The sequence below is a fragment of the Odocoileus virginianus genome, chromosome 28 (assembly GCF_023699985.2).
Source record: "Odocoileus virginianus isolate 20LAN1187 ecotype Illinois chromosome 28, Ovbor_1.2, whole genome shotgun sequence".
Lineage (NCBI taxonomy): Eukaryota > Metazoa > Chordata > Mammalia > Artiodactyla > Cervidae > Odocoileus > Odocoileus virginianus.
This window is the reverse complement of record NC_069701.1, coordinates 16,801,539-16,820,733: the sequence shown is the minus strand read 5'-3', so window position 1 is coordinate 16,820,733 and position 19,195 is coordinate 16,801,539. Positions and strand designations below refer to the sequence as shown.

The window sequence follows — 19,195 nt, the reverse complement described above, 5'->3', positions numbered from 1 at the left end:
TAGCTTTACAAGCGAATGATCCTCTACCTTTACTGCGTATTTGCCTTTACCAATGAACTTTTTCCTTTCAAATTTTTCATATTTCTAGTTGTGGCCTTTTCCACTCAGAGCAGTCCCTTCAACATTTCTGGTAAAGCTGGTTTCATGGAGCTGAATTCTTTCAGCCTTCAGTTCAGTACAGTTCACTCAGTGGTATCAGACTCTTGTGACCCCATGGACTGCAGCACACCAGGCTTCCCTGTCCATCACCAACTCCGGGAGCTTACTCACACTCATGTCCACTGAGTTGGTGATGCCATCCAACCACCTCATCCTCTGTTGTCCCCTTCTCCTCCAGTCTTCAATCTTCCCCAGCATCAGGGTCTTTTCCAATGAGTCTGTTCTTCACATCAGGTGGCCAAAGAATTGGAGTTCCAGCTTTCAATGAATATTCAAGACTGATTTCCTTTAGGACTGACTGGTTGGATCAAACTTTATTTCACCTTCAAATGTGAGTGAGAACCTTATAGAGCATTCCTGGTTAAAGATTTTCACTGTTTATTATTTTAAATAACTGACTTTCATGGCCCGTATAGTTTCTGCCAAAATCAGCTCAGAATCTTATAGGAATTCCTTTGTACATAATTTCTTGCTTTTCCCTTGCTGCTTTTAAGATTTTCTCTTTAACTTTTACCATTTCAATTATAATTTGTCTTGGTGTGAACTTCTTTGGGTTTGATCTGTTTGGTATTCTCTATCCTTCTTTGACTTGGATGTCTGTTTCCTTTTCAAGGTTAGGAAAGTTTTCAGTTATTATGTCTTCAAATATATTCTCTGCACATCTTCTCTCTCCTCTTTCTGCTGCTGCTACTTGCTGTTTAGTCACTAAACCATGTCTGACTCTTTGCTACCCCAGGGACTAGAGCTTGTCAGTCTCCTCTATCCATGGGATTTCCCAGGCAAGAATACTGGAGCAGGTTGCCATTTCCTTCTTAAGTTCTTCTCACTATGAGACCCCCCCACCCAAATGTGAATGTTAGTATGCTTAAGGTTGTATCAGAAGTCTCTGATTGTTGTTGTTCAGTCACCTAGTCATGGCCGACTCATCATGACTCCATGGACTGCAAGATGCCAGGCTTCCCTATACCTCATCATCTCCTAGAGTTTGCCCAAGTTCATGTCAATTGCATCAGTGATGCCATCCAACCCTCTCATCCTCTGTCACTCTCTTCTCCTTCTGTCTTCAATCTTTCCCAGCATCAGGGTCTTTTCCAATGAGTCGGCTCTTTGCATCAGGTGGCCAAAGTACTGGAGCTTCAGCTTCAGCATCAGTCCTTCCAATGAATATTCAGGGCTGATTTTCTTTAGGACTGATGGGTTTGATCTCCTGGCCAGTCTAAGGGACTCTCAAGAGTCTTCTCCAGCACCACTGCTGCCAGCGTCTATGTGTCCATGATGAGTTTCAACTACCTCCTGTCTCTCCAGAAGGTTCTCGAAGATCAAGCAAGTCTGACCAAAGATTCTTTCAAATCACTGTTTCTGCCCCGAATCTCATGAGTGTGTGAGCGTTTGTGTTTTCTATTTAAGTATGGAGTCTCTATTTCCCACAGCCCTCTGGCTCTCCTAAAAGTAAACCCTACTCACCCAAAGTGAAATGCTCTTGGGGGCTCATCTTCCCAGTGCAAGACCTCTGAGGTGGGAATCCCAATGTAAGGCTCAAACTCCTCACTCCTTGGGAAGAACCTCTGTGATAATACTTATATTTGCATTTGTGGCTCACCTACCCTGGGGTATAAAGTCTTAACGATACCAAATCACTGCTCCTTCTACCTGTCTCACTGTGGTTCCTTCCTTATATCTTTATTTGTAGAAGACCTTTTCTGCTAGTCTTCAGGTCATTCTCACAGATAGTTTTTCTGTAAGTAGTTGCAGTTCTGGTGTGCTCATGGAAGAGACAAGCTCATGGTTATCCTACTCTCTTATTATCTTGGCCTCCAATGACATTTTTTGAAGAAAGAAAAATTCATCCTAAAATTCATATGGAATCACGAGGGATCCCAAACAACCAAAACAATCTTAAAAAATAAAAACAAAACTAGAGTACTAACACTTCTTGATTAAAAACTTACTACAAACCTACAGTAATCAAAACAGTAGGGTACTGGAATAAAGACAAACAGACAAGGAACAGAACAGAGTCCAGATATAAACCCTTGCATATATGGTCAGATGACTTTTGGCAAGGGTGGTAAGACCATTCAACAGAGAGAAAAATAAACAATCTTTTCAACAAATAGTGCTGGATATTCACATGAAAAGAATAAAACTGGACCACTGCCTAACATTGTATACAAAAACTCAAAATGGATCAAAGAACTAAATGTAAAAACTAAAACAATGTATCTCTTAGTAGAAAATATAGGGGAAAATATATTTGGCAATGATTTCTTGGATATGAAAATAAAGATACAGGCAACAACAATGTAAATAAACTAATTGGCCTTCATGAATATTTAACATCCTGTGCATCAAAAGACAACATCAATAGAGTAAAAAAGCAACCTACAGAATGGGAAAATATTTTCAAGTTAAATATCTGATAAGTGATTAATATCCAATATATAGAGAGAACTTCTAAAACTCAACAGCAAAAAAATACAACCCTAGAAAAGAATCTGAAAAATGACAGAGAGAAAGAGAGAGAGAGATCTGAATCACTTTGCTGTACACCTGAAACTAACACAGCAATATAAATCAACTGTATTTCAATTTTTAAAAAATGAAGTTCGGTAAACTAAAAAACAAACAAAAAAATTCAAAAATGGACAAAGGACTTGAATAGACATTTCTCCAAAGAAGACTATAAATAGATAGTGAGTACAGGAAAATATGGTCAACATCACTTATCACTAGGGAAATGCAAATCAAAATTATAATGAGATATCATACTTCATACCCATTAGATGGCTCCCACCAAAAGAAGAGAAAACAACAACTGTTGGCAAAGATGTGGAGAAATTAGAAGACTTCTACACTGTAAGTGGGAACATATGATGATGCAACTACTGTGGAAAACTCTAGGACAGTCCTTTAAAAAATTAAAAAGAGAATTATCATTGTAACTCAGCAATTCCCTTTCTGGACATATACCTCCAAAGAACTGAAAGCAGTCTCAAAGAGATATTTATACACCCATGTTCAAAGCAGGATTATTAACTATAACTAAAATGTAAAACCAACCCAAGTGTCAAAACTGATGAAAGCAAAATGCAAGTATATATATATGGTGGAATATTATTCATCCTTTTAGGATGGCAATTTTGAAATAAAATATGAATGAACTTGAAGACTACAAGACTAACTGACAGACATGCCAGTCACAAAAAAATCAAATACTATATGAATTATACATTTATATGAGGTACCTAAAATACAGAAAAAATCATGGAGACAGAAAAGTACAATGGAGTTTCTAGGGGTCGGGGGTGGGGGAGGAGGGAATGGGGCATCATTGTTTAATGGGTCTAAAGCTTTTACAAGATGAAAAGAAGTCACAGAGATAGTTGGCTGAAGTTTCCACAACATTAAAAATATGTAAAATACCACTGATACATATGTCTTAGAATAGTAAGCATAGTAAATTTAATGTTTTGTATTTTACTTCAAAAAAATTTTAATTGAAAAAATGAGGCCAACACAAAATATTTATGTGGCAAAGCAACCTCAATAACCTAATTGTCTTCTTGGTGAGTAAGTAAATTTCAAAGTAGAGAAATGAAGAATTAAATGTATGTATGTTCAAAAAAAATCATACATATGTCATTAATATTTGTACTTGAATCTTTGGGTATTTGGAATTTTAGGTAAATTTTAAGTAAAATTATCTTTAAGGTAATTTGGAAAGGTTATCTTTGTAAATCCAATTTAAAATACGAAATTGAGTAACTGATCTAGATTTGTGATTATAGGTTCACATCTCATTTATAAAAGGATTTGAAATATATCAAACAATGTATATAGTTATACATTTAATGTGTTAGATTTGTAAGAATTACTCAAGTATTCTGAAAAGACTGAAAGTGCAGTACTTAAAAAAGAAAACACATTAAATGCATAATTGCAGTTTGAAATATCTAAAGCATTTAACTAAAATGCCTAAGTATTATTCAAAGGCCCTGGAAAATGTTAGTAAAATGTTAAGATTCATAAAAGGAATAAGGTTCTTTGTAAACATGCCATGTCTCCTTCACTGGCTGGGAACAGCTCTTGGGCAGAACTCTCTATCTCACTCATCTTCCTCTCCCTAGTGCTCAGAAGGATATAGCAGGTGCCCAGGGAATGTTAATTAATTAATTAAATAGGTTGCTAAGGTAGGGCATGGGGACAAGTTGTCAGCATGCTGGCAGGGGACACAAATTTGAGCTACTTGTGGAGACTATATTGAGTGTGTGATTTATGAGCCTGTGATTGAGAATGCAGGGGTGCAGATATGTGGTCTGTAAAGGAGAAGTGATTCATGTATGTGTGTTATCTACAGATGTACCAGGTGAATAAGGGAGAAACTCCCAGGGCTTGCCCTCTCTATAGCTTGGGCCAGGCTAGAGTCATCCATTCATCTTTTCTCCTCCCACCCAGGTTCCTTCTTTCCTACCTTATATGTACATCACTCTCCAGGCCACAGGCCCCATGTTCAACAGCTTTCTCAAAGGCCATTATGGTATTCTCAGGCCCCAGCTGTGGAAGAAAAGGACATCAGGCTTTTAATCTCACAGTCTCTTCTGCTGACATCCCTTTTAGGGTAGTGACAGGGACCAGTAAGAAAGGACTTTAGAAAGTAAAATTTGGTTCCCTTGGCTCTTTGTTCAAAGAACCTGCCTACATTCTCGTCTACCAAATCTGATTCGGGGACTCTGCTCATCTGAGGCAATGTCATTGGACACAATAAAGAGAAATGGACTGAGAATTAGGTGAGTTCAAGTCCAACCTCTACAATTAATTACTTATTCTTGTCATCTCAAGTCAACCCCTTTACTTCTCCAGGGTGTTCCGAGGATCTGATGGGCCCTCTACACCCATGCACACCTGTACTCACCCACATTCTTCACACTCAGACCTACCATGGGTGCACCTCTATGTCCAAACAAGTCCGGCTTGGGTGCCAATTTATCCTTCTCCTGAACGCAGGGAGAAAAATTCCCCAATGGAAGCAAATAGAGACACAAAAGGATAAGAAAAAAGGGCAATCCAATAGCCACTTGTAGAGCTGAAAAAGTTGAAGGAGGAGGAAGTAAGGGGGAAGAAAAGGCAAACAGGAATGGAGAACCATCCCAAGCAACTAACCATCCCCAAGCAACAACCAATAAATACTCAGTCCATGGGTTCACTAACTTTGTAGACTCACTGATTTACTCTATATTTCTTTCACATCCTTATGTTCTCTCAATGATTTGAAAGCACAGGAATATCCAAATATAAGCATTATTATTAAATCACTACTGTTACAAATGTAAATTTAAAAGGAGTGAATTGTACAAGAGGTGAGAAGCAAAGGAAAGAGGGACTGTTAAGGAATATCTTCTCAGAAAGAGGAGTTTAGTTGGTTCTGAGAAAGCCCGGAAGCCCTTTAAAAATAAGCTTTGTTAGTCACTGAGTCATGTCTGACTCTTTGTGACCCATGGACTGTAGCACACTGGGCTCCTCCATCCATGGGTTTCCCAGACAAGAAGACTGGAGTGGACTGCCATTTCCTTCTCCAGGGTCTCTTCCCAACCCATGGATCAAACTCACATCTTCTGCATTGGCGGGTGGATTCTTTACCACTGAGCCAGCAGGGAAGGCCAATGATAAGCTTTAAATGCCTCTGTATTTCAGGCAGTAAGGTAAGAGTAGAAGGGATAGTGCTGACGCGTGTTTGTGTCCAACTCTTTGTGACCCTTTGGACTAGGCTGCAAGGCTTCTCTGTCCATGGGATTTTTCAGGCAAGAATACTGGAGTGGGTTGCCATTTCCCTATTCTAAGGGATCTTGCTGAACCAGGGATTGAATCTGCATCTCCTGCATGGCAGGCAGATTCTTTACCTACTAAGCCACTGTGGAAGCCCAGAAGGGATAGTAGTTGACAGAAATGTGAATTCAAAGCCAGATGCTACCACTTTCTAATTGTGTGACTCAGACATGTTGCTTCACCTCTCTGTGTCTTCATTATCTTCACTCTGAAAAATGGAGCTATCTTGCTGTTAACATCTACTTCATAGAGTTGATACGATAGCTGACACCACAGGTACTCAGTATTTTGCCCTCTCTCTCTCTCTCTCTCACACACACACATACACAGAGCCTGACCATAATACCTATTTTTCATTGGCCATTTCCCACTTACTATTTTAGACCTCTGAAAATTTTACCCAATTATAAGTTTTAAAATTACCACCTATGTCACTTTTGAACATAGATCTTCAGCTCTAACCTCTCAACTGTGTGAGCACATTACATTTGTTTCTTTTTCTCTCATTACATGTCATCTGGTATCTTCTGAATCTAGCTAAAATTTAGGAAAAGAAAAGAGTTAATTATTGTTTCTTCTAAGATCTTGCCACCAGAAACATTTCCTAAAATTCACCCTCCACCTACATATATACATGTATACAAACACACAAGGGCAACACTGCAATCCTAGTCTTTCTCTTGCCTGTATCTTTATACAAGTAGGATGCAAGCACTCCTTGTTTAACCAGTAATCAAAAAGACACAGACAGAAGGTCCTCCTGGTTTCTCAGTAAGGGTGTTGAGAAATAACTCCACTCTCAAAACAGTTTCATGTACACCTCTGATTCTTATTTGTTTCCATGATATTAGGGCAAAGAATGGAGAGGAAACCAGTAGCAGAGGCATTTCTGCTTCTGGGGCAGTTCCCAGATGTGACAGGGACACACACGCTTCTACTCCGAGTTACTAAGATGTACCCATGGATGTCTGCACCTGGTTCATTAGTTGAAACTAGTAATATTTAAATACAAACTTAAAGAACTGGGATTTATACCATCATTCTGGTCAAATAAAATTGCCTCTATTCTCTCCCTAACCCCAATCCATTTCAAGACAGTCAATGTGTACCCAAAGAGAGAAAATTTGTACTTTTCTAGAAGGAGAATCCCTCTTTACAAGAAGATTGGTTTGATCGGGGAAATGCTATGATAGGTCATGTGGGCTTGTCTGACTATAAGGAGCATGACTGAGTAATAAGCTGAATGAATTTCAAAGAGGTATACTGGTGGCTATCCATCCAGCTTGCTTTACTGAGGAAGGTACAGAAGTTAAAGGCAGAACTGAAAGGATCAGGCAAGGTTTCACCCACAGAACATACCTTCTCCTTCCAAACGGATCAAGTAGAAAGCCAAAGGCCATGAAAGAATAACCATCATAGCTATGCTGCTCAGGTGTATGTAGGGAGCAAAGACCTGGGAGAAAGCCAAAAGTCAGGCTGAACACATTTGGACAGACAGGGCTACAACTAAGGATGGTGCTTACCTGCAATGACAGCCCAACGGTGAGCCACCTATCTCTCCAGTAAGTGAACAGAATCCAGAAAAAAAACGAGCACATCACAATCACTAGGAGAATCAGGATCTGGGGAAAGAAAAAGAATTTCCTGACTTCCAAGCACTAATCTTGGATGAGAACCGTTCTTAGGAAATGCATGTATCCCTATAGTGCCTGGGTCCTCATTTCCTCATCCTTTTAACCTAACCAACCCGCAAATGCCCAATATTAGATGAATTCAATAATTTACCTTCTTTGCTTCCTGGAGAAAAAAAATTACACAGCTATGTATATGGCCTGATACCTTTACTAATTTATCATCCCAACCTCAGCTGGGCCATCAATACTGCCTGGCATGTCTCACTCAGCTTCAATAATGGCTATTATAAATATTCACTACTTTTTTACATGACTCAATATGGTAACAAGTAAAAAATATTTTGTAAGTAAGTACCTTTTCAGTGCATGTTTTCCCCAGCAGACTGTAAGTTTCAAGAGTCAAGGACAATATTTGTTTATAATTACATCTTCACTGCCTTGCAGAATATGTCTGATTCATATAAAATACCCAATAAATACTTGTTGAACAGATGAAAAATATCTGCTGGCCAGAACACTAATTATTTCACTGAGAAAGAACACTGAGACCAAGAAGATGTAATTTTAAATTTTTCTCCTTCAAATACAGTTTTTCTGTTTCTGTGTTGCCTGTAAAGCACACTTGGTGCCCACTCTCTCATTATCTCTATAAAAAAACAATTGAATCCATAATTTAACCTTCTCACAAAATAACTCCAGGTCATACTGCCTTCAATGGTTAATTTTCCAAACACTTAAGAAAGAAATATTTCCACTTTAACAAGCTCTCCTAGAGAATAAAAAAGAGGGAATGCTAACTTGTCTTATGAAGCCAACAAAACATTGATACTCAAATTCAATAAGCACAGTACAAGAGAGAAAAATTATAATCCAATTTCTCCTATATACAGATGCAGAAATCTTAACCTATTAGCAAACCAAATGCATTATAACGCAAGGGTTTAATTGTCAAACAAGATTCACATGAATCTTCTGTGATTCTGTGAGCACACCCAACACCAACCTTCACTAATGATTTAAATGACATAGTCAATTAAAGACAAATTTTTTTCTCATGGAAAAATCTATCAAATGCAGCTATTCATAAAAATGTCTTTCCTCTCCTGTATTAGGATACACGCTGATCCTGGACTTAAAATATGAGGTGTGTTTTTTGTAGCAATATTTTTTGGAATCCATTTTCTTGAATAATGGAAATAAAAACAAAAATAAACAAACAAGACCTAGTTAAACTTAAAAGTTTTTGCACAGCAAAGGCAATGAACAATGAACAAAATGAAAAGACAATCCACAGAAGAAGACAAAATATTTGCAAATGCTGCAACTATCAAAAAACCAAACAACCCAATCAAAAATGGGCAGAAGACCTAAATAGACCTTTTGCCAAAGAAAACATATAGATAGCCAACAGGGAAATGAAAAGATGCTCTACATCGCCAATTATTGGAGAAATGCAAATCAAAACAATGAGGTATCAACTCACACCAGTCAGAATGGCTGTCAAAAAAAGTCTACAAATAATAATTGCTGGAGAGGTGTAGAGAAAAGGGAACCCTGCTAAACTGTTGGTAGGAATGTAAACTGGTTCAGCCAAGGGAAAATGGTTGGAGGTTCCTTAAAAAACTAAAAGTAGAGCTACCATATGACTCTGCAACACCACTCTTGAACATATATCTAGAGAAAAACACGGTCTGAAATGATACATGCACCCCAATGTTCATTGCAGCACTATTTACAATAGCCAAGACATGAAAGCCACATGAATGTCTATCACCGGATGAATGCACAAAGAAAATGTGGTACATATATAAAATGGAATCTTACTTGGCCATAAGAATGAAATATTGCCTTCTGCAGTAACACGGATGAATCTAGACCTTGTCAAATTATGTATGTCAGATCGAAAGGAAAATATCATATGATTTCATTTATATGCAGAATCTTAAAAAAGATACAAATGAATTTATTTACAAAACAGAAATAGATTCACAGACACAGAAAACAAACTATGGTTGCCATAGGGGAAAGGAGAATGGAGAGGGAAAAATGAGGAGTTTGGGATTAACAGATACACACTACTATATATGAAATGGATTAAAAAAGAAGGATCTACTGCATAGCACAGGGAACTATACTCAACATCTTACAGTGATTTACAATGGAAAAGAATCTTAAAAAGAATATATATGCATGTGTGTTTATAACTGATCACTTGGCTGTACCCCTGAAGCAACACCATAAACCAACTAAGCTGCTGTTTAGTTTCTAAGTTGTGTCCATTTCTGGGCGACACCATGCACTGTAACATGCCAGCTTCCCTGTCCATTATCTCCCAGAGTTTGCTCAAACTTATGTTCATTGAGTCAGTGATGCTATCTAACCATCTCATCCTCTGTCATTCCCTTCTCCTTTTGCCTTCAATCTTTCCCAGAATCAGGGTCTTCTCCAGTGAGTCAGCTCTTCACATCAGGTGGTCAAAGGTATTAGAGCTTCAGCTTCAGCATCAGGCCTTCCAATGAATATTCAGGGTTGATCTCCTTTAGGATTGACTGATTTGATCTCCTTGCAGTTCAAGGGACTGTCAAGTCTTCTCCAGCATTACAGTTTGAAAGCACCAATTTTTCAGTGCTCAGCCTTTTTTATGGTCCAACTCTCACAACTCTCACATGACTACTAGAAGAATCATAGCTTTGTTTAAAAGGACCTGTGTCAGCAAAGTGATGTCTCTGCTTTTTAATACACTGTCTAGGTTTGTTGTAACGTTTCCTTACAAGGAGCAAGCATCTTTTAATTTCATGGCTGCAGTTACCATCTGCAGTGATTTTGGAGCCCAAGAAAGTAAAATCTTTCACTCTTTCCACTTTTTCCCCTTCTATATGCCATGAAGTAAATCAACTATACTTCAATAAAAAGAAATTTGTTAATGTGAGGTGTGTTTTGAGCAAAGTGTATGAAAACTCTGATTCACAGAAGGAGCCTTTTGAGTTATGGAGCATCCTTATCTTATGTCCTAGTATTTATGCAACTTGGGTCAGCCATGTCTCCCACCATACAAATTTATAAATTTCAAGTTTATTTACAATAAGCAACCCAAATATACCAGGTTATATTCTGCTAGAAATTTTCATAGATAAAAATTCTTCATTATCTTTTTACTAATAACTATTTTTAGTATGCTTAAATACCTTCAGTATGTTTATAAAGAGTTTTGATTGAGGTCATTCATTCCTCTCTGAACATGCCGAAGTAGAAGGAGAATAGGTTACAAGCCTGGTGCTAACCCTTTCCTTCCGGGTTTACTCTTTGCACACTAAAACTGAAACTCCAAGCCCCACAGAATCCCTGTTGCCAAGAGAAGCAATCTCTCCTTACAAGTCCAATAAACCTAATCCTTCAATGGATAAAGCCCTGACTAAAGTGGTCACCTTTCAAGGGGATGCCCACTCTTTCTCATACCTCACCTGCATCACCTTCCATGGTCTACAGATTTATAATAAGAATTAGACCCAAGAATACTTCAAGAGATGGCTTGATTAAATTTTCTGACCAAACTCTACAGTATATGTGGGAAAAAATCCAAAGATTGTTAAACAAGGAGAAAAGAATTCAAGACTGGGCTAAACTTACACAAATATGGGCTTCTCTTGTGACTCAGCTGCTAAAGAATCTGCCTGCAATGCAGGAGACTGGGTTCAATCCCTGGGTTGGGAAGATTCCCTGTAGAAGGGAAAGGCTACCACTGCAGTATTCTGGCTCAGAGAATTCCATGGACTGTATAGTCCATGGGGTCACAAAGAGTCAGACATGACTGAGCGACTTTCACTCTGTGTGTGTGTGTGTGTGTGTGTGTGTGTGTGTGTGTGTGTGTGTAGTTTATTTATTTACCCATCCTCAAGGAAATCAACTCTGAATATTCACTGGTAAGACTGGTGCTGAAGCTGAAGCTCCAATATTTTGGCCACCTGATGCAAAGAGCCAACTCACTAGAAAAGACACTGATAGTGAGAAAGTTTGAGGGCAAGAGGAAAAGCGAGCAACAGAGAATGAGAAGGCTGGATGGATCACTGACTCAATGGCCATGAGTTTGAGCAAACTCAGCAAGATAGTGAAGGACAGGGAGGCCTGGTGTGCTGCAGTTCATGGGGTCGCAAAGAGTTGGACATGACTTAGTGACTGAACAACAACAAAATTTGTTGATAAGTGTGCACTTATCAGAGATTCTGAATTCACTATACCAGAATTCAGGTATTATATATTGTAAAATGATTCTAACTGCTTATTTCATTTTCTGAAACCTTGGCTCAGTAGTAGACTATGTGTGCAAAATGTACACTGGAGAAAAGACAGTCTCTTTAATAAGTGGTGCTGGGAAAACTAGAGCGGTACATGTAAAAGAAAGAAATGAGAATATTTCCTCACACCATATATAAGAATAAACTCCAAATGGATCAAAGATCTAAATTTAAGACTGGAAATCATAAAACTTCTAGAAGAAAACACAGGCAATAACACTCTTTGACATAAGTCTTAGAATATTTTTTGGGTATGTCTCATCAGGCAAGGAAAAAAAACAAAAATAAATGAGACCTAATTAAAATTAAAAGCTTGTACACAGCAAAGGTCCATACCATTTCTGTCCTTTGTTGAGCCCATCTTTGCATGAAATGCTCCCTTGGTATCTCTAATTTTGTTGAAGAGATCTCTAGTCTTGCCCACTTTATTGTTTTCCTCTATTTCTTTGCACTGATCCCCAAGGAAGGCTTTCTTATCTCTCCCTGCTTCTCTTTGGAACTCTGATTTCAAATGGGTATATCTTTCTTTTTCTAACTTTGCTTTTCACTTCTCTTCTTTTCATAGCTATTTGTAAGGCCTCCTCAGACAGCCATTTTGCTTTTTTGCATTTCTTTTTCCTGGGGATGGTCTTGATCACTGTCTCCTATACAATGTCACAAACCTCTGTTCATAGTTCATCAGGCACTCTTTCTATCAGATCTAGTCCCTTAAATCTATTTGTCACTTCCACTGTATAATCATACGGGATTTGATTTAGGTCATACCTGAATGGTTTAGTGGTTTTCCCTACTTTCTTCAATTTAAGTCTGAATTTGGCAATAAGGAGTTCATGATCTGAGCCACAGTCAGCTCCCAGTCTTGTTTTTGCTGACTGTATAGAGCTTTTCCATCTTTGGTGGCAAAGAATATAATCAACCTGATTTCGGTGTTGACCATATGGTGACATCCATGTGTAGAGTCTTCTCTTGTGTTGTTTTCTTCAAGAAAATTAGAGATACCAAGGGAACATTTCGTGCAAAGGTGGGCTCAATAAAGGACAGAAATGGTATGGACCTAACAGGAGCAGAAGATATTAAGAAGAGGTTGCAAGACTACACAGAACTATACAAAAAAGATCTTCATGACCCAGATAATCGCGATGGTGTGATCACTCACCTAGAGCCAGACATCCTGGAATGCAAAGTCAAGTGGGCCTTAGTGAGAGGGTAACAAGCAGGAAGGCCAGGGGTCTCCAAATGGAAAAAAAGAGGCTGCAGGTGCCAGACATTTTTATCTCTCTTAAGTGGCAGGAAGAAACAAACCAGCGATATGTCTTTCCTTCTCTATACAAATTTAAAAGGAGGTTTCTCTTAAAGTGCTGTGTTGCCATGACACCTGGTCTCACCTGAAGCTAACTACTCTCAAACCTTGAGTTAACCAATACATTTCTTTTTCGTATAGAAATGTTGTCTTAAGCTATGTTAATGAACCCCAGACTCTATCTTCAAGTTGGTTCCGCCAAATGGCCTAACTTACTTACTCAGGTATTGTTCCCCTAATCTGTGTAAACGAAACTATTTGTTGGTATTCTGCCCTTCTACAAGATTCAAGTCAATCGTTTTATGGCCAGGGATGAATTATCTGGTGCCATTCTAAATTTTATGACATTCTTTTCATTAACAGACTGTGAGTGACTAACATACAGCTAAAGAATAGGAGGGGGGTACTCTTTTGACCCCTTCTGATGCCTATGTCAGAAGCTTTCTCTATCTCCTTTATACTTTAATAAAACTTTATAACACAAAAGCTCTGAGCGATCCAGCCTCGTCTCTGGCCCCGGATTGAATTTGTCTCCTCCGGAGGCCAAGAATCCCTCGTCTAATCGTTCAGCAACAACCTTTCATTATGAAGCATCACTACGAACAAAGCTAGGGAGGTGATGGAATTCCAGTTGAGCTATTTCAAATCCTGAAAGATGATGCTGTGAAAGTGCTGCACTCAATATGCCAGAAATTTGAAAAACAGCAGTGGCCACAGGACTGGAAAAGGTCAGTTTTCATTCCAATCCCAAAGAAAGGCAATCCCAAAGAATGCTCAAACTAACACACAACTGCACTCATTTCACACACTAGTAAAGCAATGCTGAAAATTCTCCAAGCCAGGCTTCAGCAATATGTGAACCGTGAACTTCCAGATGTTTAAGCTGGTTTTAGAAAAGGCAGAGGAACCAGAGATCAAATTGCCAACATCCGCTGGATCATCAAAAAAGCAAGAAAGTTCCAGAAAAACATCTATTTCTGCTTTATTGACTATGCCAAAGCCTTTGACTGTGTGGATCACAATAAACTGTGGAAAATTCTGAAAGAGATGGGCATACAAGACCACCTGACCTGCCTCCTGAGAAATCTGCATGCAGGTCAAGAAGCAACAGTTAGAACTGGACATAGAATAACAAACTGGTTCCAAATTGGGAAAGGAGTACGTCAAGGCTGTGTCTTGTCACCCTGCTTATTTAACTTACATGCAGAATACATCATGAGAAACGCTGGGCTGGATGAAGTACAAGCTGGAATCAAGATTGCCAGGAGAAATATCAGTAACCTCAGATATGCAGATAAAACCACCCTTATGGCAAAAAGGGAAGAAGAACTAAAGAGCCTCTTGATGAAAGTGAAAGAGGAGAGTAAAAAAGTTGGCTTAAAACTCAACATTCAGAAAACTAAGATCATGGCAACCGGTCCCATCACTTCATGGCAAATACATGGGGAAACAGTGGCTGACTTTAATTTTCTGGGCTCCAAAATCACTGCAGATGATGACTGCAGCCATGAAATTAAAAGACACTTACTCCTTGGAAGGAAAGTTATGACCAACCTAGACAGCATATTAAAAAGCAGAGACATTACTTTGCTGACAAAGGTCCATCTAGTCAAAGCTATGGTTTTTCCAGGAGTCATGTATGGATGTGAGAGCTGGACTAAAAAGAAAGCTGAGTGCCGAAGAATTGATGCTTTTGAACTTTGGTGTTTGAGAAAACTCTTGAGAGTCTCTTGGACTGCAAGCACATCCAACCAACCCATACTAAAGGAGATCAGTCCTGGGTATTCACTGGAAGGTCTGATGTTGAAGCTGAAACTCCAATACTTTGGCCACCTGATGCAAAGAGCTGACTCATTTGAAAAGAGCCTGATGCTGGGAAAGATTGAGGGCAGGAGGAGAAGGGGGTGACAGAGGATGAGATGGTTGGATGGCATCACCAATTCAATGGACATGAGTTTGGGTGGGCTCTGGGAGTTGGTGTTGGACAGGGAGGCCTGGCGTGCTACAGCTTATGGGGTTGCAAAGAGTTGGACACGACTGAGCTATGGAAGTGAACTGATACAGCAAAGGAAACAATCAACAAAATTAAAAGACTATCTTTTGAATGAGAGTAGATATGTGGAAATCATATGCCTGATAAGGGCATCCAAAATATATAAAGAGCTCATACAGCTCAACATTAAAAAAAGAAACAACTCAAAAAAAAAAAAAAAAGAAAGAAAGAAAGAAACAACTCAATTTAAAATTGGGCACAAGACCTGAACAGACATGTTTCCAAAGAAGACAGAGAGATGGCGAAAAAGGCATATGAAAAGGTGCTCAACATCACTAATCATCAGAAAAATGCAAAGCAAAACCACAATGAGGTATCATTTCACACCTGTCAAAATGGCTATTGTCAAAAACTCAACAAATAATAAATGTTGGCAAGGATGTAGAATAAACGGAACCCTAGCACACACTGGTACAAATATAAATTAATACAACCACTATGAAACACAATATGGAAGGTCCTCAAAAAAATTGAAAACAGAACTACCATATGTTCCAGCAATTCCATTCCTAGGGTTATGCTAAAGAAAATGAAAACATCAATTCAAAAAGATACATGCACCCCAATGCTCATAGCACCTTTATTTATGATAGCCAAGTTGTGGAAGCAACCTAACTGTTCATCAACAACAGATGAATGGATAAAAAGATGTAATGGGGGTGTGTGTGTGTGTGTGTGTGTGTGTGTATACATACACACAATAGAATACAACTAGGACATAAAAAAAAAATGGAACTTTGCCGTTTGCAAAAAATGGATGGGCCTGGAGGATACTATGCTTAGTAGAGTACACCAGACCAAGAATGAGAAGTGCTGTATGTGTTCATGCATGTGTAGAATATACAAAATGAATATAATAGAACAGAAACAGACTCACAGATACAGAAAACAAACTAGTGGTTACCAGCAGGGGAGGAGCTAGATGGGGAAAGGGGATTAAGAGACACTAACTACTAGATATAAAACTTAGTAAGATACAAGGATGTAATGTACAGCACAGGGAACATAGCCAACAGCTTATAATAACTTTAAATGAAATATAATATAAATATATTGATCACTATGTTACATACCTAACACTAATATAATACTGTAAACCAACTATACTTCAATTTTTTAAAAAATGGTAACCGATGCATTATAAAATTGGGATACCAGCGATTTCTTGGTATAATATGGAAGAAAGAATTCAATGGTTTATTGAAAACAGGTTTCTGGAATGCAATCACCTATAATAAGCTAACCCACACCATACTGGGCTCTATGGGAGGTCTCAGAGGACACCGAAAAACACATAGTGAGAAAGTGTCAGCATCCTTGAAAAGCACCGTAGTGGCCATGCTTTATGCCTGGATAAAGGTGAGGGGTGTTGCCACTCAAACTGGCTTCCTGAGTTCAAAGGCAGTGATGAGATTCTGCTGTGGCAGAGGTCAAGTAGCAGTGCTCACTGCCAGGGGCAAGGTAAGCATGGTTTCTGTAAAAGGCACAAGGCTGGAATGATAATCAGAATGGTTTACCCCATAGGGTTATAACTTGATAGTAACTAACTGATCATGCTGTCCCAATCCCAAAGTAGATGGTGATCTCAATAGGCCTGTTTATGTACTTTTCAGTCTACACTCTTTCCCTTAAGAACTTACAACTTCAATTTCCATCTGTTCTAATCCTTAAATTTATATTTTCAGTTCATTCTTTGCTTTTGAAAAAGAGGAAATTTAAGGAGACCACTCAGAGAATTTGACATGCTCCTGAATTTGAGGAAATACAAGGAAAACCATGCCTAAAAAAAAGTCTATAAATACCAACAGGCTATGCTGGAGATGCTCAAGCCCATGGCAGTATAAGACAAGGGAGGCAATGTTGGAAAGGAGCTGCATGTCTTCAGGTGCTGGGTCAGTAATGCCTGCTTCCTCAGAACAGGTATGGATCCTTTGTAATTGCTAATATAACTTTAAAGGGCTTCAAACTAAGGGAGAGTCAAAAGGACCTCAGCAGAGAAGCATCAGGGCATTCACTTTACCAAGGGAGTTGCAATCAAGGTCCTCAGCAGAAGGGTCTCTGAAAATATACATGGAAAAATCTATGCGGTTAAGAGCCAACAACTGCATTTACTTGGTCCTGATAGGACCAACACCTCCCTGTGGGACTGTGTTCTTTTATCCTATTTCTCCTTCCCCTGAGCCATACTCTGGAAGAAAGGTGAAAGGATAATCATGCTCTTTCCACCACTGCAGGTTCCCATGCCTGGGTCATGTGAAATAGGGGAAGGGAAATACTTTATGAAGTTGGAGTGAAGCGCAATTTTTAATGAATGAAACAAGACTGTTCTTGTGACTATAAAGGACTGGGAAAATAATGGAGCTTGCCTAAGATTTTATTGGAATGAGAACAGAGTCACAGAGTCCATGGTAGGGAGAACAAATAAAGTTTAGGTTCAGTTCCTTCAGTACAGCAGTTACCTTTCTTACAAATTTAACGATTTCAATTAAAACAGTGTAAGTAGACTTTTTTAATAAGGGGAACAACAAAACAAAGGGAAGTTCTGTGTTTGACACAATGCTAAAGAGGCACATTCAGTCCTGGTCTCAGGACTCCTATGAAGATTCAGATGTCCTACCTTATGACACCAGTGCAGGTACAACTCAATCCCCTCCCAAAGCAACAAAAACCCAAGTACCTGAAAAAAGAAAAAAAAAAAAAAAAAAAAGATTATTTTGAAATCCCCAAGATGCTGCCAAAAACGCTTTCCTGAATTCAAAATTCCTTTCACAGTCTGGTATTACATTCACTTCTTGCTACATCTGCAGTTTTCATATGCTGGGAATTTGCCATACTGTTCCTCTGCTAAAAAGCTCCCCGCCTCCCCATGCCACTGAAGCTTCAAAGAAAGTTCACATGTCACCTCCTACTTGTACCTTTCACCACCAACCCCTGGAAGAATTTATTATTATCTTCTCTGGGATTTTGCAAAGTTAGTATATTGATATCTTTCTTGAGTTCCTACCAATTTCTTGGTAGGTATTACTCAGTCACTTCTTAGAGAACAGAGGTCAAGGGCCAGCCCTTCCAAGGGTCATCTAAAAAACCTGTCTTGAGGACCCAGTGCCACTGTTATAACTACTAGCCACTATCATTAACATTGGTATTTAGTCAATAAATCTTAGATAGAATTTGAACCTAAATCTAGCCAGTCACCAAGTCAGTCTGGAGACAGGAATGAAAAAACAGAGTCCTCAGATGCTTAGGATATGAAAGACAGAATGTATGAGGCAGATTTTTATCAAAACAATTTCATGAATATAGTTCACTTGTTATTTATTCAACCTTATAAAATACCATTTTATTAAATATTATCTTGCTCATTTGGAAGAAAAGAAACTGAGGCTCAGGAGACTGAGGCTCCAGACCACAACTTCCAGGATGATTTTCCTAAACAGAAATCTAATTTTTTTTTTCATTTATTTTTATTAGTTGGAGGCTAAGGGTGGAGAGGGAGGTGGTAGGGGGGACCAGGATGGGGAATACATGTAAATCCATGGCTAATTCATTTCAATGTAGAAATCTAATTTATGCTTAATGAACTCACTCACTTTTCAGGCCTTCCAAAGTCTGTTATAAGCCTATCTAAAATGTTATTTAAAAAAATAAAAAATAAAATAAAATTATGTTATTCCTTTTTCTTCAATATCCCCTGAGTTCAATTAAGTCGCTCAGTCATGTCCAACTCTTTGCGACCCCATGGACTGCAGCACACCAGGCCTCCCTGTCCACCACCAACTTCCAGAATTTACTCAAACTCATGTCCATTGAATCGGTGATGCCATCCAACCATCTCATCCTCTGTAGTCCCCTTCTGTTCCTGCCTTCAATCTTTCCCAGCATCAGGGTCTTTTCAAATGAGACAGTTCTTCGCATCAGGTGGCCAAAGTATTGG

At 38.7% G+C, this 19,195-nt stretch overlaps 1 protein-coding gene across 5 annotated transcripts in view; it reads right to left on the bottom strand.

Moving 5' to 3' along the window:
• Window positions 1-19,195, bottom strand: part of LOC110150627 (glycerophosphodiester phosphodiesterase domain-containing protein 4-like) — a 142,010-nt gene that overhangs the window by 93,017 nt on the left and 29,798 nt on the right. For 4 of the 5 annotated variants that reach the window (XM_070457261.1, XM_070457259.1, XM_070457260.1 and 1 more), the window contains 6 exons: window positions 17,879-17,938; window positions 7,506-7,604; window positions 7,342-7,435; window positions 6,445-6,519; window positions 5,097-5,242; window positions 4,631-4,713 (listed from right to left, as the gene is read on the bottom strand). In XM_070457261.1, the coding sequence (XP_070313362.1) occupies window positions 4,631-4,713; window positions 5,097-5,242; window positions 6,445-6,519; window positions 7,342-7,435; window positions 7,506-7,604; window positions 17,879-17,938 (557 nt within the window). The remainder of the gene's footprint in view (window positions 1-4,630; window positions 4,714-5,096; window positions 5,243-6,444; window positions 6,520-7,341; window positions 7,436-7,505; window positions 7,605-17,878; window positions 17,939-19,195) is intronic. The other variant, XM_070457262.1, reaches the window with a different exon arrangement.